General features: G+C 45.2%; 1 protein-coding gene across 5 annotated transcripts in view; it reads right to left on the bottom strand.

The window, feature by feature from the left end:
- Positions 1-24,608, bottom strand: part of NTM (neurotrimin) — a gene marked incomplete at its 3' end in the record, with an annotated part of 955,850 nt that extends 931,242 nt beyond the window's left edge. For all 5 annotated transcript variants that reach the window (XM_084248692.1, XM_084248691.1, XM_084248693.1 and 2 more), the window contains exon 1: positions 24,363-24,608. In XM_084248692.1, coding sequence (XP_084104818.1) covers positions 24,363-24,444 — 82 coding nt within the window. In that variant the 5' untranslated portion in view covers positions 24,445-24,608. The remainder of the gene's footprint in view (positions 1-24,362) is intronic.
- Between the last annotated feature and the right edge of the window lie 825 nt (positions 24,609-25,433).

Genomic DNA, 25,433 nt, shown 5'->3' with positions numbered 1-25,433 from the left:
TAACTAACTTCATGTTTACCTGTCACGAATACAGAAATGGACTGAGCAGGGGGCTGGTGGGGATCCTTCCCTCTCTACTCTCTTCTCCTGCCCCCCATCCTGGCCTGCCTTTTTTCCAGATAAAAGTCATTTGACTGATTTCAAATTCCTTGTGATATCAGGACAGAAAAAAAAGGACTTGTCAACACCTTTCTTTCTTTTCCCCTATTAAGCATACTGTAAAAATCAATCCCTTTTGTCACTTCACTCTGCTTGCGAGAATGTTTAATGGATGTCAAGGGAGCTAATGATCGCTGGTAGAAAATTCATTTTAGATTTGCTATTTATAAAGTACTCAGTACTCAGGTGGGAAATTAACATGAGGCAAGGAGTCGGGTGGGGTGGGGGAGGGGTGAAATCTAGAACTGGGGCCCTGCCAGGCTGCTGGTTGCTTTGTGTAGGTGGCAGCTGAGGCATTTTGGGGACAGGGACGCCTGTGTCAGAGATGCTGTGTGGAGTAGAGAGAGAGTAGAGGCTCAGACCTGGGAAACTTGGCCTTTCCGAGCCAAAATTTTCTCAACCAAAAAATAATATCTATGACACCTAGCTCACAAGGTTAAAGAAAGAATTAAATAAAATATCACACATAAAACATTTACCAGTGTCTGGCACTGAGTGCTAGTACATGGTAAATTTCTTCTCTGGAGCCCCACATCCCTGTGAGGGGAAAAGAACAGGGTGGGTCATTCAGCACAGCTGCAGGACCTCAGCTGGAACCCGCCATGGGCACACCTACATGCCAGCCCAGAGGCCCTGGAGCAAAACCAGGTTCCTGCAACATCCAGGTGATCAGGTTAACCAGAGGTTCTTAAGCTGAAATAGAGGCATCTCCATAAACAGAGGGGGGTGTGTACCATGTTCTCCATCCCCACTATAGGCAGCTGCCTAAGACTAGCTACTGGAAATTAGGGGGTGCAGCTGAGCAGCAGGTGAAGCTGTATAAAAGGGGAGGCAGGTGGACTTGAGGGGAGAGACCTGCAGAAGGCCTCACTTGCTTTTCAGTTTTGGACTTGCACCAGAGACTTGGAAGAGACATATGGAGGAGAGACATGTAGAGACACTTAGAAGAGACATGTGGGTGACAGACTCGAGGTAGCTGTTACTTTGATTTGTATTTTGACTTTGTTGCTTTTGTCTCAGCTTTGCCTGGCCCCTCTAGCCCCCTTCCTATGGTTCCCCACCAGAAGGTGCCTTAGAATGGTAGCAAGCTTCCAGGCCTCAGTGGCCCTATTTTGAGCCAACCCTCTAGGAGATGGGTAACTTTGACTGGATGGGTAACTCTGGGTGTTTTATTTGGGAACTATTCATCCCATCCTACTAAAGTTCTCTTACACTAAGAGTCTCCTTTGTCTCTCTATGCATGGATGGCTGGATCCCTTTAGAGCATGCAAGTTAGTGGGCCCCAGGGTGCCCCTCTGTTAGGTGCTAACAAAACTTCAGCAAGTTGGGGCCTCCCTGGTGGTGCAGGCGGTTGAGCACGGTCTTGTGAAGCCTCTGCAGTGCCGGTTCGATCCTGGCCGGCCTCAGAGCAACCCACATAACAAGCAGACCTCTCCTGTCTCACCTGCTGCTCCCCTCAGCAGTGTATTTCATTGGTCTGCCTATTCTGTTCCCGGCTCTGTCTCTGGTGAATCCTCTCACCCTCCTGCGCATCTGGCCTGTACCCCGGTTCTTGTATAAATAAAATAAATCTTTAAAAAAAAAAAAACACTTCAGCAAGATCAGAATCACATGTAATGCTACTTAACACACTCACTCCTGCCCTCCCTTTGAAGTTACTCAGAACATCCAGGGCAAGGCCCAAGATTCTGATTTTCTAGCTAGGTGATGTTCCTACTGCTGGTCTGAGACCCTAATCTGAGAACCACAAAGACTGACTGTAGAGGCAGGACAACCGCAGTGCAGGTTTTCTGATCCCATGCAGACCAGGTAAAGGAGGAGTCAGAGTCCTCAGTGGTTTTGCAGGCTTTTATTAGGATTACCAGGTACATGGCAGGCAGGGGCGCTGGGGGGCCGGTAGGCTGGCAGGCCTCCCAGCCCCCAGCAGGTCTTCACTCTGGGCTCTCCGGCCTTCTCTCAGCTTCTGCTCTCTTGCTTTTCTCTCAGCTTCTGTTCGTACTTGGCTTCTTTTTCGGCTTCTATTGGCGTCCCTGTGATGCCGCCCTTAAAAGCCCAGTCTTAGCCCAGGTGAATCCCATCTACCTATGCCCACACCCTATTCTAGGTGCCCGCCATCAGGCATGCATTCAGGACCTCAAGGATCCATCATCTATCTTGATGGCAGGAGGGCAGAAAAGCCTGACATTTTTCCTTACCTTACACTGACATACAGACTGAACTGTCTCAGCAATACAGCATAACACCACTATATAACCAGACCCTCCTGGATGGAGCCAGCCCCTCAAACTCCTCAACTCACCCCTCCTTAAGCCTGTTGAGAACTCAGAATTTTGAAGCAAATATCTGAATGTCAGTTAATCTCCCAAATTTTATAGCAGTAATCAAATGCAAGAGGAAAGTTCTGAGGCTAATTTTCTGGTTTGCTTCAAGTGTGGCCAAGCCTCAATTTCCCCTCTGTGCAGCTGGTGCCTCAGGTGCTCAGATGGTTGGAGTTGAACCCCCCAAAATTCTCTGCATTGCACATAGTACTCCAGGTCAGAGAGCTCTAGGCTGCCCCTCATCTTTCTTCTAGATTCTTCTTTTCCTGGCCTTCTCTTGGATCCTTGTCTGTTATATTTGGATTAACTGCAAATCTCCTTTGATTACTCACTCTGTTGAAACAGACAACCTGTTGCCACGTGTTTGATTACTGAATCCCAGGGGAGTTCCTATTTGTAATGCAGCCAGTTACAGTACACACTCCACATTACACACAGGCGTTGAGCTGCTAATTCATTGTCAAAGAAGTTGCCTTTCAGTTTCTGATTTTTTCAATAATAGGCTTCTCCTGAAGCCCTTAAGTTTCAGAAATAAGCCAAAAACTGCTTTTTCAGTCATTTATATAAACACAAGTAGTGGGGGGCAAGGGAAGTAGGGTATAGTTTTACATGTTATTCCTGGGGCTCTGGGAGTCTGAACAGCATGTCAGGAAAAGCACACTGGGAAGGACGCCGGCTCACAGAAAACCTGACACCCAGGCTAGTGATAAATCCCGAAATTTCTCCTGACGCCCCGGCTGCTGCTTTGCTGAGGCTGGGCGGGTATTCTGGGCACCAGCAAATTGTTCTGTCAGCAAGCCGCTCCCTCAGCTGCATCTTGTTAGGAAGCCTGTCATTCATTCCTGGTCACAGCTCCCTGGACACACCCTCCAAGGCAGCATCCTGTCACCTGGGACAGGTGAAGGGGTGGCTGCAGAAAACCTGCCCAGAAGCCAGGACCCCAAGGGAGAGAGAAGTCAATAGACCCTGGAGCTTCCATCATATTTCTGTATCAGGGGATGAGGATTCAGGACCTACACATAGAGATGTTCACTTATTTCAGATGAAGGGAGGAAATTTCTGGTATGTGGGCTGATTTCAAATACCATCATTTCCCCCTCCTCCTCCTTCTCTCTCCCCCCCACTTCACCATGTACAGTTTACAAATAATCCCAATGACTCAAAAAAGCATCCTTTTCTTCCCCGCCAAATCATATGCCGCACCAACAAGTAAAATCAAAAGCCAGGCTATTAAAAGTTCCTTTTAAACCACTGATTCTGATCAGGCTATTTCACTCATGGACAAAACCTGCCTGATAAAAACAGAACAAAAGCTAGATGCATAGTTACATTTGAATTTCAGATAAATAGTTTTTGGGTTTTTTTTTTTTTTTTTTTAGTATAAGTGTGTGCTATGCATAATAAAAAAATTGCTACTTATCTGAAATTCAAATTTATTGGGCATCCTAGATTTTTCATTTCCTAAATCTGGCAACTTGAGCAAAAGGGAATCTCCATTGACTTACACAGCTTACATATTTTGATAGTTTACATCCCACCAATGCTTGCTTTGTCCTGGTGGTTTCTCCTTAGCTGAAATTTCCAGGCCCCTTCCCTGAGGGCAGGGCCAGTGACTTCCTCCCCTTCACTTTCAGGGTTCAATACCTGGGAGTGGCTCTTTGATCAGAACTTCTTCCATCTGTGCTTCCCAATTTTATCAGTGGTTCTCAAAATGTAGAATGAATCGTCTGAAGGACTTCTTAAAAGGCAGATAACTGGGTTTCAGAAAGCCTTGACATTGTTTCTGGGCAGCTGGGCTCTGATGGTCTTGGGCAGCACAGCCCCCTTCCTGTTCCCAGGGCAGCCTAGTGACTGGGGCTGCTGGGAGGGATCCCCAGGCAGGCGGAGTAGAGAAATAGTGGTTTGAGAAGGTCTCAGAAACTTTTGTTCTCTTTCAGCCTTTCAAATTCTTGCCCAGGCTTTATTTATTCCATCACCTTCAACATTAAAACAAGCACACCCGGGCCTCCCCGGTGGCGCAGCGGTTGAGCGCTGGGTTGCGAAGCTGCCAGCAGCTTCTGCAGCACCGGTTCGATCCCCGACTGCCGGGTGAGGGTCCCACATGGCGTGCAGACCTCTCCTGCCGCCCGCTGCTCCCCTCAGCAGTGTACTTCGGTCCTTCTGCGTGTTCTGCTCCCTGCTCTGGCTCTGGTGAATTCTTTCACCATCCCGCGCTTCTGACTGTACCCAGTGCTTGTATAAATAAATAATCTTTAAAATAAAAAAAAAAAACAAGCACTCTGCTAATCCTGCAGGAAGGACATTCCAAGCACAGAACAGCATGTGCAAGGACTCCCAGCTGTGGAAGCGCTTCACTGTCCAGCGTGGTGTGCAGCGACAATCGGAGAGAGGGCAGAATGAGGAGCCTGCTGGCACACACAGCAACAGAGAGGCAGGCACAAGACAGTGAAGGCTCTTCTCTCTCAAGGCAAAGAACTTGGGCTTGATCTTGAAAGTCATGCAGAATTGACTTTTTCATTTTAAATAAAGAACTGAGATATCAAAATTTGTTTGTTGGTTTGTTTTTCAGCAAGATGATTATTAATAAGATGGAGGATGGTCTAAGCTGGGAGGTAAACTGGTAGCAGACAACTACTCGGAGGCCTTATTAATTCATTCAGCGATGACTTAAGCCTGAACCAAAACTGTGGCTGGGCTGGATGAGGAGGGGGAAGACATGATCTCATTTAGTTATGGAATGGCATTGAGTTGTGTGATCACAGGGGCAGAGGAAGTGGAGGCGAGCAGCTGAGGATGACCCCAGTGGGGTGGCACAGTCACTAATACCTGAGCTTCTGAAAAGCTGGTAAAATGGCTGACTTACTTTTCCAAGATATACTGAGTGATGGTTTCACAAATGTCTTTCAAATACAAAAACCATGTTACAAGGAGTTTAAATATTCCGTTTTACAGAGATGGAAAATATAGATTTTTGGGAAAAAGCCCTCAATTCCTAAATGGGTCAGTGATTGAATTGGAATGAGCAATGATATTCTGATTGATGTGAAGATCAAAGACTGTTTTATAGGAATAACTGCAACTATAAATGTAAGATGTCTCTTTATAATTGTCTAGAGAGTACATTTAAGAAAGGAGTTGGAAATGAGCTCTGAAAATGTGGGGGAGATGGTTTGCTACCATCTTCAAAATGGGAGGACCAGAATCCAAAAAAAGATGGAGAAACTTAAGGGTAGATCTTATTATATCATAAAAATCCAAGAAAAGGTACTATTGTGAGGAAAGGGGTAACTAATACTACGTGGAACCCTTTCATTCCTCAGCTCATTCCCTCATCACACAAGCAAACATTTCGATCCTTTTCTGCTTTCTGGACAGACCAGTCTACAGATAGACACACCCATGAGCCTGTAGCCATGTATGTGCAAGCACACGACTCCCAAGGATGCTCAGGAAATATAAAAGCCATCAACTACAAACCCCTTCAGCTTCTTGTCACTACACTTCAATGAGTGGTGACAGGAAGTTTACCTATATGGTATGCTAAGGAAAGACTATTATTTCCCTTTAGTTATGTTTTCTTCACTTTGGTAAAATACTGAAAACACAAGTTGGGCCTCCCTGGTGGTGCAAGGAGTTAAGCACAGTACTATGAAGCTATTCACAGCCTGGCACAGCAGACCGCTCCTGTCTTGCCCGCTGCTCCCCTCAGCAGTGTATTTCAGTCAATCTGCCTGTTCTGCTCCCCACTCCGTCTCTGGTGAATCCTCTCACCTCCCACACCTCTGGCCTGTTCCCTAGTTCTTGTACGCATAAATAAATAAATCTTTAAAAAAAAAAACACAAGTGTTGCCATTTTCAGAGTACATGTGCAGCTTTAAGTACATACACAGGACCTTCCTGGTAGTGCAAAGGGTTAAGCACCGCACTATGAAGCAACCCCCAGCCTCTGCAGCATGAGTTCGATCCCTGGCTGGCCAGGGAGCAACCCACATGGCACAGCAGACCTCTAATTGACTCACCCGCTGCTCCCCTCAGCAGTATACTTCGGTCAATCTGCCTGTTCTGTTCCCCATTGTATCTGGTGAATCTTCTCACCCCCAGCATCTCTGGTCTATATCCCAGCTCTCGTATGCATAAATAAATAAATCTTTAAAAAAAAAAATAAGTACATCCACAGTGTTGTGGCCCCAGCCCCACCCTCCTTCCCCATTCCAAACAAACACTCTGTCCCCATTAAACAACAACTACTCATTCTCTTCTCCCCACAGACCCTCGTAACTTCTATTTTCTGTCTTTATGAATTTGCCTATTCAATGTGCCTCATATGAGTGGAATCATACAATATCTGTCCTTTTGTGTCTGACACATTTCACTTAGCGTAATGTCTTCAAGGTTCATCCATGTTGGAACATGTATCAGAATCTCATTCTTACTTTCCTTAAGGCTGGTTCACATTGATTGTATGTATATACCATGTTTTATTTCTCCATTCATCCATGACAAACACTTGGGGTGCTTCCACCTTTTGAATAGTGAATAACGCTGCTATGAATAATGCCATACCAGTATCTGTTTGAGTCCCTGCCTTCAAATTTGAGGGGCATATACCAAGAAGTGGAATTGCTAGATCATCTGGTAATGCCACTTTTAACTTTTTTGAGGAACCACAAGACATTTCATTGTGGCCTTGCCATTTTACATTCCCACCAAAAACACACAAGGGGTCCAATTCAACTTCTCCATATCCTCACCAGTACTTATTTTTTTCTCTTCTTTTTTTAAATTAATAACCATCCTACTGGGTATAAAGTAGTATCCCACTGAGGTTTTGGGTTTTTTCTTTTATAGATTTGTTTATTTATGCAGACAAGAACTGGGGTGCAGGCCAGAGGTGCAGGGGTGAGAGGATTCACCAGAGACAGAGTGGGGGACAGAACAGGCAGATCTACTGAAATGCACTGCTGAGGGGAGCAGTGGGTGAGTCAAGAGAGGTCTGCTGCCCATGTGATTTAGCTCCCTGGCCAGGGATCGAACTTGTGCTACAGTGGCTGGCAATAGCTTGATAGCACTGTGTCTTTAAGCCCTTCACCACCAGGGAGGCCTCCCATTGAGATTTTGACTTGCTTTCTCCTAATGACTAGAGATGTTGACAACCCTTCATTAGGTGGCTATGCCTAAGCCATGTGCATGTTACATGGGCCCAAAGGCCTTTTCTATCTTGTCGAGGGGAGTTCTAACCACCCCTCCCTTTATACACACTGTCTCTTAATATTCATCCTCCTCTTTTTCCAGGGTGATAGACCCCTGAATTTATCTGTCACATGGTCTTCCAAAGTGAGTAACGCATTTGCCACATCCCCTTGCATCTGCATGAGGCCATGTGACTCAGTTCTGGCCAAAGAGATGTGAGGAAGAGTGCCACATAAGAGCTGCAGGGGAGGAATGTCCCCTGGGAGAAGTGTACTTGTGCCTTCTGCTCCTTCTTCATTTCCTTTTCACCCACCACCTGGCACAGGGATGATACCATCTTAGACCATTGGGCCAACACCATATACAATAGATCCAAAGGACAGAAAGGGATGGGTCTCTAAGCTTAGGGAACACAACAACCCTGAACAAAGTGGGGTGTTCTGTAAGCAGTGAAATAAAGTTCTATCTATGCAGACTACTTCTACTGTGTAGTTTTCATTTGTACCAGAATCCAATCCCAATGGGTATTCTATGTTTCTCTTTCCTTACTTTGAATAGGAATGGGATTGTTCTTTCTCCTTCTCTTCAAGACTCATTCTTCTACTTGTGCTCAAGATCTGCCACCCTCCCACCTCTCATATTCCCACTTGTTAGTCATCTCCTGTGCCTCCCTTCCATGCTTCTCCCTTACTAGTTCCTGCCAGTCAGTATTCAAAGAGGTCTTTGCCTTCTTACAAAATCAACATTTGTTCCAACTGCACTTTCCCTTCATCTCCCTACTTCTTACCTCTTTTATTTATTTTTTTAAATAATTCTCCACATTTTTCTCTATCTTTGATTGATTTTTACCCCCCATTCTATATATGACTTCACAGCATGAAACTGTTCTCCCAAGGGGATGGGAAATGTCCTTTGCACACAGTATACTCTTTCTGGAGCCTCCAGCAGCATTTGACACTGCCAATGTTACTCTCTTCTGCAAACATATATCCTCTAGTCTAGAGGGCATCATTGCTTTTAAGATTTATTTTATTTATTTATGCATATAAGAACTAGGATGTAGGTCAGAGGTACAGAGGGTGAGAGGATTCACCAGAGACAGAGTAGGGAGCAGAACAGGTGGATTTACTGAAATACACTGCTGAGGGGAGCAGCAGGTGAGACAGGAGAGGTCTGCTGTGCCATATGTCGGTTAGCTCCCTGGATGGGGAATCAAACTCAGGCTGTCCTGGTGAGACTTAACCCCTACTCTACCAGAGAGGCCCCCTCATATGTGTTTTTTTTTTTTTTTAAGATTTATTTATTTATTTATTTATATAAGCACTGGACACAGTCAGAAGTGTGGGAGGGTGAGAGAATTCACCAGAGCCAGAGCGGGGAGCAGAGCAGGCAGAAGGACCAAAGTACACTGCTGAGGGGAGCAGCGGGCGGCAGGAGAGGTCTGCGCGCCATGTGGGACCCTCCTCCAGTGGCCAGGGAGCAGCCGGGGATCGAACTGGCGCTGCAGAGGCTGCAGGCAGCTTCGCAACCCAGTGCTCAACCGCTGCGCCACCGGGGAGGCCCACTCCTCATATGTTTTTGATCAACCATCTTCCTAAGATCTCTCTTCTTCCCATTCATTAATAAAGTAGAGTAATTCTCTACTCTTCTCCTGAGTCATTAATGGTATCTGTGTTGAAGACCACAGTTGTTCAAAATCAGCTATCTTTCCAGAGTTCCAGATCCATGGAGCTAATCTCCTATTAAAGTGTTTCTCCTAAATATCCAGCAGACACCTTCACACCCATTATGACTTAAATTACATTCATCACCATCTCCCTAAAATCACCCATGTGCCATCTACCCAGAAACTAAAGGTCTCCTTTCATTTGCCTCTGTCACTTGCCACCCTCTTTTCTCTCCATTTCCAAGTAAAAAAATTCCACCACCATGAATCCTCCCATGTCTCTCCATCTCTACGGGGCTCACCCTGGGTAGCCCACACCTCACTGCTCCACCCCTTAGGAGGCTCCGTGGCCTTTAGCTTTGTCCCCTTTCATGTCCCATGCTCCAAATAGAGTAAAATTTTAACATTTTAATAACCCAAATAATGTTTTTTTAAAGATTCATCTTATTTATTTATGCATATGTAGGCCAGAGGTGCAGCGGTGAGAGGATTCAACAGAGACAGAGTGGGGAGCAAAACAGGCCAAGCTGATCTACTGAAATACACTGCTGAGAGGAGCAGCAGGAAAGACAGGAGAGGTCTGCTGCACCACATGGGTTAGCTCCCTGGCCAGAGATTGAATTCATGCCACAGTGGCTGGCAATAGCTTGAGAGCACTAAGACTTTACCCCTGCACTACCAGGGATGCCAACCCAAATAGTGTTATCTAATAATTAAAACTGAAATCTGGGCTTCCCTGGTGGCCTAGGGGTTAAAAGCTATTCCTGTGACAGGCTAAGTTCGATTCCTGGCAGGGGAGCTAACCCCCATGGCCCAGCACACCTTGCCTGTCTTGCCCACTGCTCCCCTCAGCAGTGTATTTCAGTAAAATTGCCTCGCCTGTTCTGTTCCCCACTCTGTCTCTGGTGAATCTTCTCACCCCCGTTCCTGCCTATACCCCAGTACTTCTATGCTACAATTTATTAAAAACAAATAAATAAAACTGCAAATCTGACTATGTTGTCACCTCGCATATAACCCTCCAAAACACATTCTTCTCTTAGGAAAAAATATTTAATAAAAACCATCAGGTCATTCAAAGTCTGACCTCTGCCTACATCTCTATTTACACCTCTTGTCATTCTACATACACCCCTCCTCCACTCTCCCTTTATCCCCAAAAGGCATAAAAACACATTCAATCTAGCTAAATTGGATACTGGAGTCCTAAATTCCTAGCATACTCTCCTGCCTATAGACTTTGGCAGTTTCTTCTACTGTAACACGCATAGCTCCTTGTACCTGGTTAAATCTAATCACCTTTGCTCAGCTTTAACATTTCTTCCTTCTAGAATACTTTTCTGACCTGAAAACCTCTTAGATGATGTCATAGCAACAAAACGTGCTTTTGTCCCAGCATTTACGATATTATATTGTTTACTTCGAATGAGTGTAAGGAATACATCTCACTGCCATTGATACCAGCACACATTAGGGCCTGAACACATCTTTCTGGAGTAGAGGAAATATAAGTATTAGTAAGAAACTGGCTATGCCCTTAGATCTATAATCTTGTCTTTTTTTCTAAGTCATTCACCTTGATGATATGAACATGGCACGACTATATCATTTGGGAAATAAAGCTAGTGACTGCATATCAGAATGCAAAAATAATCTCAGTGGATTTAAATGATGCAGCCCAAGTATGAGGAAATTTCAAACACTTAAGAGAAAAGTTTAAAGAAAATTAACTGTAAGCAAGGCTAAGAGAGGTCTGGTATAATAAATAGCATTTTTGTCAGAGGAATGAGTACAACATCAATGTGAGTCAACTATGTGATATATCTGAAAAAAAAAAAGAAACTAATCCATTAATAGCATGGACCTATATAATAATTGAGTCTAAAATGTAGTAGGTAATAGTCTACTCCCCACTTTGTCAATCAGACCACATCTGTGCAAGTCTGTCTGGTAATATCTTTTAGAGGATCATTACAAAACTGGAGCATGTTCAGAAGATATAGATCAGAATGAATGACTAGTGGTCTAGAAGTTATACAGTATAATAATCAGGAGGAGGAGCTAGGAAATGCCAAGATAAGGTAAGTCAGGTCCATGAGACTCATCTCTTAGAAAGCAGATTTTTTTTAAGATTTATTTTTATTTATGCATGCATGTAAGAACTGGGGTGTAGGCAAGAGGTGCGGGGTGTGAGAGCATTCCCCAGAGACAGAGTGGGGAGCAGAACAGGCAGATCTACTGAAATACACTGCTGAAGGGAGCAGTGGGCCCAACAGGAGAGGTCTGCTGTGCCATGTGGGTCAGCTCCTTGGCCAGGGATCGAACTCATGCCACAGTGGCTGGCAATAGCTTGATAGCACTGAGACTTTAACCCCTGAGCCACCAGGGAGGCCCTCCTAGAAAGTGGAGTATACAATATTACTTGTATTTAGTATAGGTATAATGGCAGATGATAGAAAAAGACCAATTTTTGCATCACATAGATTCATTAAGATTGCATTCAGTGGGCCTCCCCTGGTGGCGCAGCAGTGGAGTGCTGGGCTGCGAAGCTGCCCACAGCTTCTGCAGCACCAATTGGATCCCTGGCCACCTGGTTTGATCCCCGGCCACCGGCCAGAGTCCCACATGGTGCGCAGACCTCTCCTGCCGCTCCTTCTGCCCCCTCAGCAGTGTACTTCGTTCCTTCTGCCTGTTCTGCTCCCTGCTTTGGCTCTGGTGGATTCTCTCACCCTCCCGCGCTTCTGACTATACCCAGTACTTGTGTAAATAAATAAATAAATCTTAAAAAAAAAAAAGATTGCATTCAGCATCAAGTAATAGAAACCTAATTACCTAGGATTTTTTTCATAAGTGTGGAAGTGGTGGTACAACTGCTATGTCATCTCAAGCCTGAAGTCCTATGGGATTGAATTGTATGAAACTGTCTGTATTCAATCTGTTTTAATTCACCAAAACAGCAAGTGGATTTGGTTAAACCTAAAAGCTTCCTTTTTGCCATTATTGGTGTGTGATGCTTATGTTTCTCTTTGAAAATTGGCTCCTGAACCTCAACAGACAAGAAGAAGAGGGAATTGGAAGGTGCAAAAACAAGAAGTTTCAAGAGTACAATCCTCAAAATCTCACCCAGTAAACTTGGGCTTGATCACATTATCCTGAAGTGTGTTGCATGATCAGACTCAGCAATAAGGGGCCCTTGAAGGTGAGTATTTTAAATGGGCAGATTGATGCCCTAAACACATTTAAAGCACTGTTCAAAAAGAGAAAGGATAGAGTTGACACTGAGGATGCAGCTGAGGCACCTACCAGAATAGTGTTCTCTCAAAATTTATCAACTATGAAAAGGGGTGCTAATATCAGTTATTATCAGTTCTATCTACACAATAGAATCATCTGCAGTTATTTCAAAGAAGAGATGAACCTGCTCTATTCTGTCCCTTTCAATGAGGCCAGACGACCTGGGTATCTGCTTATAACAATCTCCACAGGTGATTTTGACAAACAGCCAGAACTAGAGACTGCAACCAGGCAGTGAGTCTCTGCTTACTGGAAATTTCCAGAATTGTCGAACAGGAACTAGTGAACATCAAGTGGGAGTGTTGCCTTAGGTGGGAGACTGAGCAAATTCCAAGGTATCTCACAACTCTAGAAATCTGTGAAAAAGCTTTTGGACTTGATGAATAAATTACCTTGGCCTCAGACAAGTCTTCTACAGCGCAATAAAATTAATTTAAAAATGGTAATAAGTTGGGCTTCCCCAGTGGCGCAGCAGTTGAGCGCTGGGTTGCGAAGCTGCCCGAGGCCTCTGCAGCACCAGTTCGATCCCCGGCTGCTCCCCGGCCACCGGAGGAGGGTCCCACATGGCGCACAGACCTCTCCTGCCGCCCGCTGCTCCCCTCAGCAGTGTACTTTGGTCCTTCTTCCTATTCTGCTCCCCACTCTGGCTCTGGTGAATTCTCTCACCCTCCCGCGCTTCTGACTGTACCCAGTGCTTGTATAAATAAATAAATAAATAGATAGATAAATAAATAAATAAATCTTTAAAAAAAAGAAAACCATTGATTAAAAAAAATGGTAATAAGTCATTTAGATCTTTCTATCATGAAGTTTAAGAGAAAGGTAAAGAGAAATATAGAACAATGAATTAATTTCTATTTGTTTACAGAATTAACAAAATGGTTTATCCAACTATAGAAGTCTATGTATCACCAACTGCTTTGAGAAAAAAGCTGTCAATTATTCTTTTCCACCTCTGGGCCAAGTTTTCTCTTCCGTATTTAAGAGGAGAGTCAAATGTCCTTGTGGAAAATTCTGTGAAAGGAGAAAGAGCAGATTTGAAGAAGTCAATAAGAAACATGGTGTCCACTTCCTCTTCTCCAGTTGAATTAATCTGTCCATTCACTTTCTTCTTTTCTTACACCCACCATTCCCTGAGTCTGTCCCTGTCACCCAGATAGCCAGCCCTTCTTCCACTCACCTGATCTATTAACCACCAGAGTGACTATTTTCTGCCTGTGGATAAGTATAGCTGGAATTACCAAGCGCCTCTTCCATTACCTAGCTGTCTTTACCATATGGTTTATGACTGATTATAGCCAGGAGGGATTATTCATACACAGGACTACAGATTTAGAATCCTAAAAAGTTCCTGTTGGAAAGAAGACATGGGTTGAATTTGATATGATAACTTCAGAAAGGGTAAGTTCTAAACTCAAGTTGTTATGTATATTGTAAAATGGCATAGACATAGACTAAGGAAGGGCTGAATTAGCAAGAGCTCACCACAAGTAGACAAAGATATATGGCTCATGAAAAACTCAATAGGATCTCAGGTCTAGTTCCCTGCCTCTGTGTCTATATTTTTAATTCCACCCATAAAATTGAGTGTAACATTTGTGCCAAGGACTATGCACGGTATGCTAGGGATGCAAAGGCAAGCAACAAGGTCCCTCCCTGTCCTCCTGGAACTAACAGGAATAAGGGGAGATGACTATGTAATTACGTAGCTATACAAATAATATACAACTAATTATGTAGCTATACAAGAGTAATGGTGGAATAAAGGAAGAAATGAGAGGTTTCAAAGGGATGCAGAGTCTGGTGGTTTGTCTGGAATTACAAGTGTTTTGGAGGTAGACAAAGATAGCACTCAGCAGAGGGCACAGTATACACATTCGCTATGAGCAGGTAGTGGCAGAAGACTCCAATGAGTCCATGGAATGGAGCATATAAGGGACTAGGAGAAGTTGGCAAACATAGGTCATACCCTTAGGATTTGCCTTGCCTTTCCAAAGAGTTAAGAGTTTATCCAATCTGAACTCAACATCAGCAGAGGCCACATTCTGTAATGCGGGCTATTTAAAGCACATGGAGAGAACAGCTTAGGGAGAATACAGAGCAACCAGAAGAACTTTAAAGAAGGACAAGCAGTAACTTTGATATGGATAATTACATTGAAAACAGGAACTTGGAATATATGGCCTGGTGGAAGAGCTTTGAGGGTGATGGGAAGGTAACCTTGTTATCAAGAAGAAAAGTCAGGTTGAAGACAAATTAGAATTTTGCTTCTAATGTGGGTAGCAGAATTAGTAGCAATCTTAACAGTATTAGATAATATTTACTGAGGATTTACTACATGCTAGGCAGTATTCCAAGTAACTTATTTAATCTCATAGCAGCCTTAAAGATAAGATCCATAATGATGTCCATTTTATAGCAGAGAGAAATGAATCACACAGAAGTAGATAAAAATGTCCAAGCTTTTAAACTAGGGAGTGGCAGAGTTAGGATTTGAACCCGTATAATCTAACCACTAGGTAATAAGTTCCTCTCAGACCTAGAGCAAATGAGAATAACCTGTGCATTTCCTTTGCCTTCCTTTCCTTCTGTCTTCCTGGCATCTAAGGATCAGATCCTGGAAATATGCAAGTTCCCCCTTATTTGAGACAGAAGCCAGGGGATCACTGCAGCTGCATTTCTGAACTATCAGAGCTCAAAGAGAGGGACTGAACTAAATCACCTTGAATGTTCCTCTGGCCATGAATTAGTTGTGACCCAAGGTGTCTGTCACTCCAGTGTGAGCATTTTCAGGATCCAGTAGGGTAAACACTTTGTGGGTTACCCAGCGACTGCACTTGGCACAAATCTCCACCATAGTTCTGTTTCCCATGTGCCTCTTACACCTGCTGACTCCATCAGAAACAGACCAGTTTTTAGTCTTGCAAGCACCATAGGAGGTGGCCTGGACTCGAGGATGGAGCCAGAATCACTTCTGCCTACACAGTAGCTGCAAAATGGCTCTTGAGGTTCTAAGCATTGAGCTTTTTTTGTCACTGAGAAGATGCCCAAAGGAACCCCCTGGCTGGGGCCAGACTCCTGGGGAGCGGGAGTAATTGCTCTGCAGCCCCCACACCTAGGAATAGAGTTTCATCAAGGCTCACAGTTGGGCAACACTCTAACTCCAGCTCTAACACACACAATTTTTTTAGGTGTTTAGGAAATATTTATTGAAAGAAATGAAAGAATCTGATGGTTCATAAATGGATAAGACGTTATTAACCAAGACAATCAGGTCTTCATAAGGCGATGACAAAACTGCAAGCGCAAAGTTAAGGTACTCGGGGGCTCTTTTGGTGACTAAATAACCTTAGACTCGATTTTGAATCCAATTTTTCTAAATTGCAATATAACACACAAGTTTCAGGTGCACATCATTATAAATCAATGTCTGTATATACTACATTAAGTTCACCACTAAGAGTCCAATTATCCTTCAGCATACAATTAACTCATTCAGTCTTGATCCACATTCAAATGGCTCCTGAATTACTCTTGTAGGATTGATCATTTAAGAGTCATTATCATTTGTGATTCCCCCATCTGAAATGCTGTGCTGATCCTGTCCTATGCTGAGTCTGACAGATAAAGAAATGCATGCATATGTGGACATGCAATAGAGCGTGATGATGGTGCATGTGATATTTGCATGCACACCCACTGCTCACATGTAGTGACCTTGGTCGTCCATCTGTGACTGTGTTTATATTCTTGGCTTCCTAAAAGCAGAGACTGTGTCTGAATATTTTCTTCTAGCACTACTAGCGATCAAGTATTATACCCTAACAAATTATCTGCAGAATTGTAAAATGTTGAAGTTGAAATGAAATGTGCAAATTTTTAGTCCAAACTGCTCTAATTTAATGTCGAGGCTCCTATAAGACGTGTTACATCCAAGGTCATAGAATATTTTCAGGTGACTTCAGAGGTACAGATTGCAAACCAGGTCACAAGTTAGAATCTCTTAGAGGATTCTTAAAAATATCAATGTGAAGACCCATCATGTGAGATTCTGATTTTATTGTTCTGAGACAGGACACAGACTGTTATTTTGTTAAGGCTCTTCAGGCAATTCTATGGTACAAGTTTGAGATCCACTGGCATAAAGGATGAGTGCATTGCAAATAAACACACATCACACCTACCCCCAGGACCTTCCTGGTTTCTGAGATAGGATCAGGATATGTAGAGCAGCTTGACTTGGAAAAATCATTGATGTAAGGGAAAGGCAGTTACCTGTTCAAGTACATGAGAAGAGCTAAAATGAATCACCACATCACTATGGAAAGGTGGATCGAAGCAGCTAGGTAAACAAGGGAGGTGTGGGTGAGAGCTCTAGCTCACAGGGTAAGAATAAGGGGAACTACAGTTCCTCTGGGTACAGATAGCTAAAAACACAAGTTGATGGACTGAAAGACATGTGTCCCAACACAGCATAGTGCTGGAGATGAACAAATAAGTAATAATGCATTTTTATTATTCAAGGAATCCTGAGTTTGCATGTGATGAATGGGCTGCAAATAACAGGATTCTCAGAAGGGAGCTCATCTTAGATGTGAGTCCTTCAGACAGGTATACTGAACAGTACTTGCATCATCTACACCCGCTGCCGGAGGCTAATCATTCTCATTCTCGTATAAGCATTAGCATTTCCTCTTACCCTCTAGTCTGTGCAGAAGATAAAACACAGAGGAGGTGGGTTGGCCACCACACAGAGTGGCTGTGGCACCAAGAGTTAACCCAAAACTCAAATGATAAAAGACAATGGTCACAATGTCAACTAACTTGCACCAGCTTTCACCAGTTGCACACTAACTGCAGGCACATCAACTGTCCATGAGCTCCTTCTTGACAGCAGACAAAGTGGAGTAGAAAAGAGAAGATATTTCATTTATCATTAACAGAGTCAAAGCTGTGCTCCATTCCTCAGTGCTCCCTTCCCCAGGGCTCCCTTCCCCGGTCCTCCCTTCCCCAATGCTCCCTTCCCCAGTCGTCCTTTCCACAGGGCTCCCTTCCCCAATGCTCCCTTCCCCAGTCCTCCCTTCCCCAGGGCTCCCTTTCCCAGTGCTCCCTATCTAATGAAGGACCTAGGGCTAGTGGCTCCTTGTCATTCATCATCTATTCCATAGAAACAGAAGCTGTGTCATTGAGCCTCTCCCTTGTGTCTGGCATTTCCTGTTGGTGTTTTCAAACATTTGAAGGGTGTGATCCAATGTCATTCTTAAACCAATGTTACCTCAATAAAAGAAAATGCGATAAAAACAACTGGATAGTACACCAAGCCAACTCTTTGAGCCTGTACACTTATCTTTGGTCTCATTCTCTAGTTGGTTGTTGTTACTGACATATTCCTAACATCAAAAACCTCACACAGAACATAGCAGATGCTCAGTCAACTCTTACTCAGTGTTGGAACCAATGAGCAAATAAGCAACGAGACAGAGTCTGCATTGGATTAGAGTTTGGTGACACCACCAAGACGGAGCAAAGGTAGCGCCTCTGAGAGTGGATTTCAATGAGCAAGGGAAGCCAAAACAAGTTCATCTTTTGATCACGTCTTTTATTGCTCTAAAGGGCAATCCTCTCAGAGAAGCCAAAAAATAAATAAATAAATAAAACTTAGTAATCTAAGATGTTCTTAGTAACAGAGCTGAAGAATGTGTTTTCCAATATTTGATTTCTTAGCTTGACAGTCTCTCTTGAAATACTCTCTTCTCAGCAATGAAAATGTGAATCTTGTTGGTTTGTTTTGCAGTTTGCAAATGACTTACAGAGCTTTTCTGGCAGGGTTTCTGTTTTTCTTCTTGCAAATAAACAAAAGGGCATTTCTCTAATATGTCTTAGGAGGGGGAGATTCTGTGATCTCCTGTCATGGTTTTGGAAGGAGGAACAGAAAGGAGGGTCTAAGCAGAAAGAAGAAAAAGAAAACCTGGAATAATCGGTGCTTAGAAGCTGAACAAAAAGCAGCAAAGAGGCAAAGATAAACTGGATATGGAAAATTAGAGTGTCAGGGATATCAAATAGCTGGGGACTCAGTAATCAAGAGAACCCCAGACATCCTCAACGGGCTGGCTGAGCTGGCCCATGGATTGGTTGGTCCTCCCTCCCTCCCACTACATGTGTCATCCGGGCTCCTGGTGAACTGGAGGACAGGCTTCCCCTCCTTCTAGCCAAGCCTGCAGGAAGCGAAGCAGCCCCTGCCAGCTTGACCTAGATCTGTCAACTGATCAATTATTTTTCCCATAGAGGAGAAGGGAAAATGAAAGAAAGGAAGTAAAGGGGAAGAGAAAATGAGAAGGGGGAGGGCAGGGAAGTGGGGAGAGAGCAAAAAGAGGGAAAGAATGGGGAAAGAAAATGAGAGGGAAAGTGGACACACACGCGTGTCTTTTAAGTTTATGTGGCGATAGTAAGACCTGACTTAATACAGAAGGTTGCATAAATAAATTAACACATAAAATAAAATAGAAAGGTCTGAGATGCAACTGCCCAAAGTTATAGTCCAAGCGGAGGATACAGTCCTCTTTCCCCCACTGCTTGCCAATCTGGATTAGAGTTCTTTTTTTTTTTTTCCCCTCGAAAACTCCTAGCTCTGGTCCTCCCCACCCCCAGGCTCCTCCACTCTGCCATCTGCCCTTCCAGCCTCTCACCTGAGTAGAGTCTCCTTTTGCAAATGGGTAGAAGGCAGGCTCCCTTCGTGTTTCTCCTAAGGCCTCCCAAGTCTTCCCCAGTACATTCTCTAATGGAATGGAAGCTTCCAGCACCAGGTTGGAGGAGCCCCTGGCAGGGGCGTGTGCACCGCACCACCTGACCTCATCCAACCGGTGAGCCATCAATTACCTTCTTTTTTACTTGTTTTCATGTTTTATGTTTAATTTGCCTTATTGAATTTCAAATGACTATAGACATAAAGTAAACATGTAACAAGCCAATAGAGCAGAAAGGAAGTAAACTGCATAAATACAACCAATCTCAGCATGGAGTTCCACTTAACACCACATGTCTGGAGTGTTATGAGCATTCATGAGCCTTACCACACCCTGGGGAATTGCTCCCCAGCCTGGCAGGCAGGTGAGGAGACAGACTCACAGAGGGAGAAGTTTCCCCTACAGAAGACGGAGCCAACTTGGAGTTCAGGTGTGCATGTTCCCCACCAAGCTTTGCTCAGGCCACTGAAATGGACAGAAGTCTGCAAGGCACACTCATTAGACTTTTCTTTTTAAGATTTTATTTATTTATACAAGAACTGGGGTACAGGTCAGAGGCGTGGGGGGGTGGGGGTGAGAGAATTCACCAGAGACATAGCGAGAACAGAAAAGGCAGACAGACTGAAATATACTTCTGAAAGGAGCAGCAGACAAGACAGGAGATGTCTGCTGTGCCATGTGGGTATCTCCCAGCCGGCCGGGATTGAATCCACACTGCAGAGGCTGGGACAGCTTCACAGCACTGAGCTCAACCACCTGAGCCACCGGGGAGGCCCTCATTAGACTTTTTGAAGAGTATAGGACTTCTGCTGAGGTTAGCTACAAAACCATGTTTTGTTTTGGGTGGTTTTCTCTGTTTGTTTGCATCTTTAGCATTCTAGTTGGTGGGCAAGAGCAAGTCATGAGCTTCACACCAATAATCCTGGAACAGAGCCCAATCCCATATATGTTCATCCTATCCAAGCTGCCCCAACAAGAACACAGCCAAGAAGCACTGTGACTCTTTCCAGCATGTGCTCCCTGCACAGGCCAGATCAATATTATCACATATTGATTCACAAATGTCACCACTTGTTAAGCTATCACGAGAGCTCCTCCATGCCAAGTGATAACCTGAAGTCACTGAAGCCAACGCAGGTTTGCCTGCCCTGCCTGTGACAAGAAGATAACTCCAGCCCGGGTCGCTGTGTCTCAGGGCTACCACACTGCATGCATGCTGGGGACAGTGCCAGGAAAGTGCTAGAAGACAAGCGTAAGCAAGACCCCTCAAGCAGGAAACCAGGAGAGCCCCTTCAGGGACACAGTGCAGCACCCCTAAATACCAGCCCACTCAAAGAGAATAACTAAGAAACCACAGAAGGGAGAGACAAAGTATCACAGCTGACAAGAAGGGGTTCATGAGCTCATCTTTAACTTTAGAAGTGCCAAGAAGAGGAAGAAACACCAGAACTAAAGGTGGTAACTAAAAGTGCAAGGCCAAGAATGGCCTTCTTGCAGCAAGGCCTGCTGGTCACTGAGAAGCCTCTGGCACCTGACCAAAGGCCCCGAGCCTGAGTGAGAGACAGAGGTGAGCACGTTGCTGTGTTATGCAGGACTGGCCTGCAACTTGCCCCGAGTTGGCGGCTCCGAGCCTGGCAAAGGGGCCCATTCTATGAGGCTCCTCCATCCCTCTCTCTGCTTTTTATTTATTTTTATTTTTCTGCCACGTTTCCAAGTGCCTACGATGCTCACATCCAACCCAGGGTCCCATCATCCCAAACCGATTTTTCACTTTGCCAGTAAATATTGTTATGGTCTCATCTGCCTCCCTCGCATCTCAGGAGCATTGCCCAGCTCAGGCTGCTGCTGGCACCCAAATGTTTACCGTGAGTGGCAGGAACTTGGCCCATCTCCCTAGCTGAACCATGTTCACATCGTCAGCGCCGAGCAAGGGGGAGTGAGAACTTAGCTGGGTCTCTTTTCCTTTCTTGTCTGCCCTGCTGTGTCTCCAGTGGGCAGAGAAGTGGATGTGGGATGTGAGGAGATAAGAGGAAATGAGAGGTAAGACAGGAACCCAGCCAAGCTCATCGGAAGGTGTTAAAAGGAGCATCCATCCTTCGAAGGAGAAGTGGTTGGGCTTCTAGGAAGAGAAAAGCTAGAGCACCACCAGCCATTCCTTGCAGAGCCTCCGCCTGGCACAAGGTGGGCGGCGTGCTGAAAAGGACAGCGCCTCATCCAGCTCCCAAAGCTCCCACTGCCTGGAGAGAGGAGCAGCCAGTTCATCCACCCTGGTGTTTCTCAGGGCCAGAGCCCCAGGCTCTAATCGCTCCCTCCCCCACCCGCCTCCTGCCCCAAGCTAATCAGGGCTGATTCCCTGGGAAATTCCTCTTCTAAGCTGGATCAGGGTTGCTGGTTGGGTTGGGGGAGGAGCAGGTCAGGAGAGGTCCACAGCCTGCCACTAGCATTGACCATCTTTTTTGAGAAGGCAAGAAACCCAGGAAGTAGCAGCTTGAGCTAGAGCCAGCTTAAAACAAAAACAGAGAAGAAAAAATTGCCTTGGAATGTGTGCTGCATTCTAACTAGTCCCACTGGGTCAATGCAATAGGGGTGGATTATTGCTGGCAAGACCTGGGCTGCCTCAGTAATTCTGTAAGTTTGATAAGAGAGAGCTGCCAGACTCCGGCTTCCTTTCCTCGCAAGTGAAAACAGACATCACCTTTGCTGGTCCGTTGCATGTAGTCTGGGGGGGCCTTGGAGGTCATTCTGCCTCAAAATTGGGCAGCCTTGTTCTATCAAGACACACTGAAGCCCTGTCAGGGCTTGTTGGAGGTGGGCAGTAAAATAAGGCCTTTACTCTCCTTAAGAAATTCAAGGCAGACTTGGGTGTTCCATCCGCACTCCCAGATAGGGACAGGACCACAAAATCAGATTTCACCCTGGAGAATTTTGCACCACTACTTTCTACTCATCTATTCAGGAATGATTCAAAGTATGAGCAAATATTATGCTACCCTGCGTTTATTTCTGATGAAAAAAAAAATCACGTATGCTAATTTATATGTAAATTCAGTATGGCCCTGGGGCTCCTGGCGTGCTGCCAGTGGGGCTGTTGGAGGTGGAAGTTTGGCCATTGTCTCCAGTTTGATGTTATAGATAGAAGAGATACAGACTTCAGGACAGATGCAAATGATTGAGGAGTTGGGCCTTCCCTCTCCCTTCCTTTGACCCCCTCCCTTCACCCCTTCTAGCTAATTTTCATTTCTGTCGCTAGCTTGATTGAAGCTATTTCCCTGAGGGGACCTGGCCCTGAACTCAGTTTCCCCACTGCAAGATGTGGGACTCTGACCTCACCGAGTGAGCCCTGGTACACCCAGAACAGGCAAGGGTGCACCCACACCTCCCCCCATTTCCACCCCCACACACATTATGTAAGAGGTAAGAGAGATCAGTCAAGGGTGCCTCCAAGTTGCCACCTTTACTCTTAAGGAGCCAATGCCCCCTAAGGCGAGGGGTGAGATCCTGAGGCAGATGGCCCTCTGAGACCCAGGGGCAGCAGGCAGCATTAAGAATATCCCTGCAAAATCCACTGCTATGGGCTTTCCTGTCATCCCCGAAAGATCCCCCAGCCCCTCTTGCCTTCCTCCTTGAGCCCCAGTCAAGGGTACACAGGCAAGTGCTTCTCCCCAGCCTGTCCCTCTGCCCACCTTCTGTGGGTCCGCATGGTCGCCAGCTGCAACCTATGCCAAGGGGACAGCAGCAGTCCCCAAAGCCTGCCCGCAGAGAGAGGTCTCCAGGGCTAGAGGTGAGACGGGGATTCCACCATGAGAACTCCACACTGCAGTCTGTGGAGCCAGGGGGTGGGTGGGATTCCCTGTCCTTTCCCCCCTGTGAGCTCGAACTTTCCTCTGGGAATATAACTGCCAGGACTGAGCTTTCCTTCCCTCCCCCACTCCCACCCTCCTCCCACCCGCAAGGAATCCTCTCGAGAGAGAGCCTGGCTGGACCACCCAGGGAAAGTTTCGCCTCCTGTTTTGATCTGCTGAGTTCAGGTATCTGTAATATGAAAGAGGCAAGCCAGACCCCCAAATGACAGAGTGGGTGGGAGAAAGCAGGTTTGCAGCTAACACTGATGCTGGAACGTGAGAGCTGGGACAGAGTGTGGGGCCACTCAGCGCGGCAAATGTGCCCCAACACCCCAGCAAACATCAAAGCACTAACAGCAGGGGGGCCAGGGGAGCCAGCAGCCCTCAACTGCAGCCCCCTGGCTCAGCCTCCCCTCTGATAAATAAACAGAAAATTAGCATTCGACTCTTATAGCCTCTCTCCCTTCAACTTAGAAAAGCTTTTCCGGAATTTCAGAGCTCTCAGCATGCTCCCACTGCCTTTTATCTGATCATTATCCCTTGCCCCCTCCCATCCACCCTGCCTCCCCCGCCACAAACACACCCCCAAACACATTCAAAACTAATATAGTTGTCCACAGCTGCTGCAAATTGATTCATCCCTTCAAGCCAGATCTCTGAGCACAGCCGTATAGGATGTACCTGATTATTTCTAGCCCGCATTTCCCCGTTTGCTCCTTTTAGAGGCTTTGCAAGTTTACTAACCGATATTTAAAGTTTCCTCTTGTAATTTCTTCGCAGTAACACAAGCAACACATTAGCAGCCCCACCGCCCCCGAATCTGTAATTTCTCCCTGCTTACATGTGTGTTCTGCTGTGCATGTGTGCAAGAATGTACATAAAGCAGGCAAGACCAGCACAGAGCCAACGCATCTAACAAGAGCACCAACACATTTTACTTATGCATATACATTCCCCCATTCCGGTCGCAGCCAGAATCAAATCAATATTCTCACAGCCTGGTAGGGAGAATGAAGTCCCAGCCATGCTGTTTAAATGCTCTCTCCTCCACCTGCAAACCGCGCAGCAGACTCAGGGAGTCTGCGAATCCTATAAAGCACACTCTACAATTCCTGGGTCTACTGTAGGCAAATCAATAGCAAGCTCTTACCTTGAAAGAGAAACAGAGCAGCCAGCCCCGTGAAGATTGCCCAAGAGATAGAATTGTGCATTTTTGCCTGGATGGTTTTCATGATTTTTTTTTTCTTCTTCTTTTTCTTCTTTTTTGTCAGGTTCGGTTTTTTCCTTCTTTCTTTCCTGACAGATTGCGTGGCTCTCAAGCTCCTGGAAGGAGATTTAAATCCACTGTTTTGCTGAAGGACACAACAAGAAGCCGAGGGTGTGAGAGAGTGTGACTTCTCAGTAATTATCTCTACTCATACTCTGGCACTGAGACACATCGTACAATCTGGCCCTGGACAGCCCTCCTACAAGCTGCAATCATTGGTTCTAATCCAAGGATTGACAGAGCTACAACACACGCGCGCGGCACACACACACACGCAAGCACACACACTCAGGAATCATTTACTGGGCAAATCAGGCTAGCTGATTAAAGAGACAGGAGCCTGGAGAGATGGAATGATAAATGCCACTTTGCCCCTTCTATATTACTTTCATTTTTTAAACTGACAGTCTCAGAGCCCCAAGCATCAAAAAATCCCTTTCCTTCTGGCATCCCCCTGGCCTCCTGAACTCAGATTCCCTTTGCACCGAAAAAAATCCCATAGCCAGCAAGGGCTCATGGAAAATTTTAAAGGGACACTTTCATGCTCAGTGAAACTTGCAAAGATGACTCAAATTTTGTTTGTTGGTATCTGTTTTCTTATGAGATGAATGTATCATTCAATGACAGATTTTTTTTTCTGTCTCTCTCATCATTCACCTTTTCGCAATCACCCTTCTACTCTGTGACTTTGAAAATAATAACTTTATATTTTCTCCCCATGTCCCTCCTATTTCAGAAAACTTATATCATTTCTATATTTTATTCATGTAGTTTATCTCCTAAAGTCGTCCATGTGTATCTGATGCCATGCAAGCAAGGAAGCTTCTGAGATTTGAGAAGAAATGCAGTCTGAATATGCAGAACTTTCTTCAAAAGAGAACATCTGCCTCAAACTACAATCACTAAAAAGAAGGGTACAAATGCTTGCTGTCTGAGCTGCAGCAAGCCAGATTT

The sequence above is a fragment of the Talpa europaea genome, assembly GCF_964194135.1.
Source record: "Talpa europaea genome assembly, chromosome: 12".
Taxonomy (NCBI): domain Eukaryota; kingdom Metazoa; phylum Chordata; class Mammalia; order Eulipotyphla; family Talpidae; genus Talpa; species Talpa europaea.
This window is presented reverse-complemented; position numbering and strand designations above follow the sequence as displayed.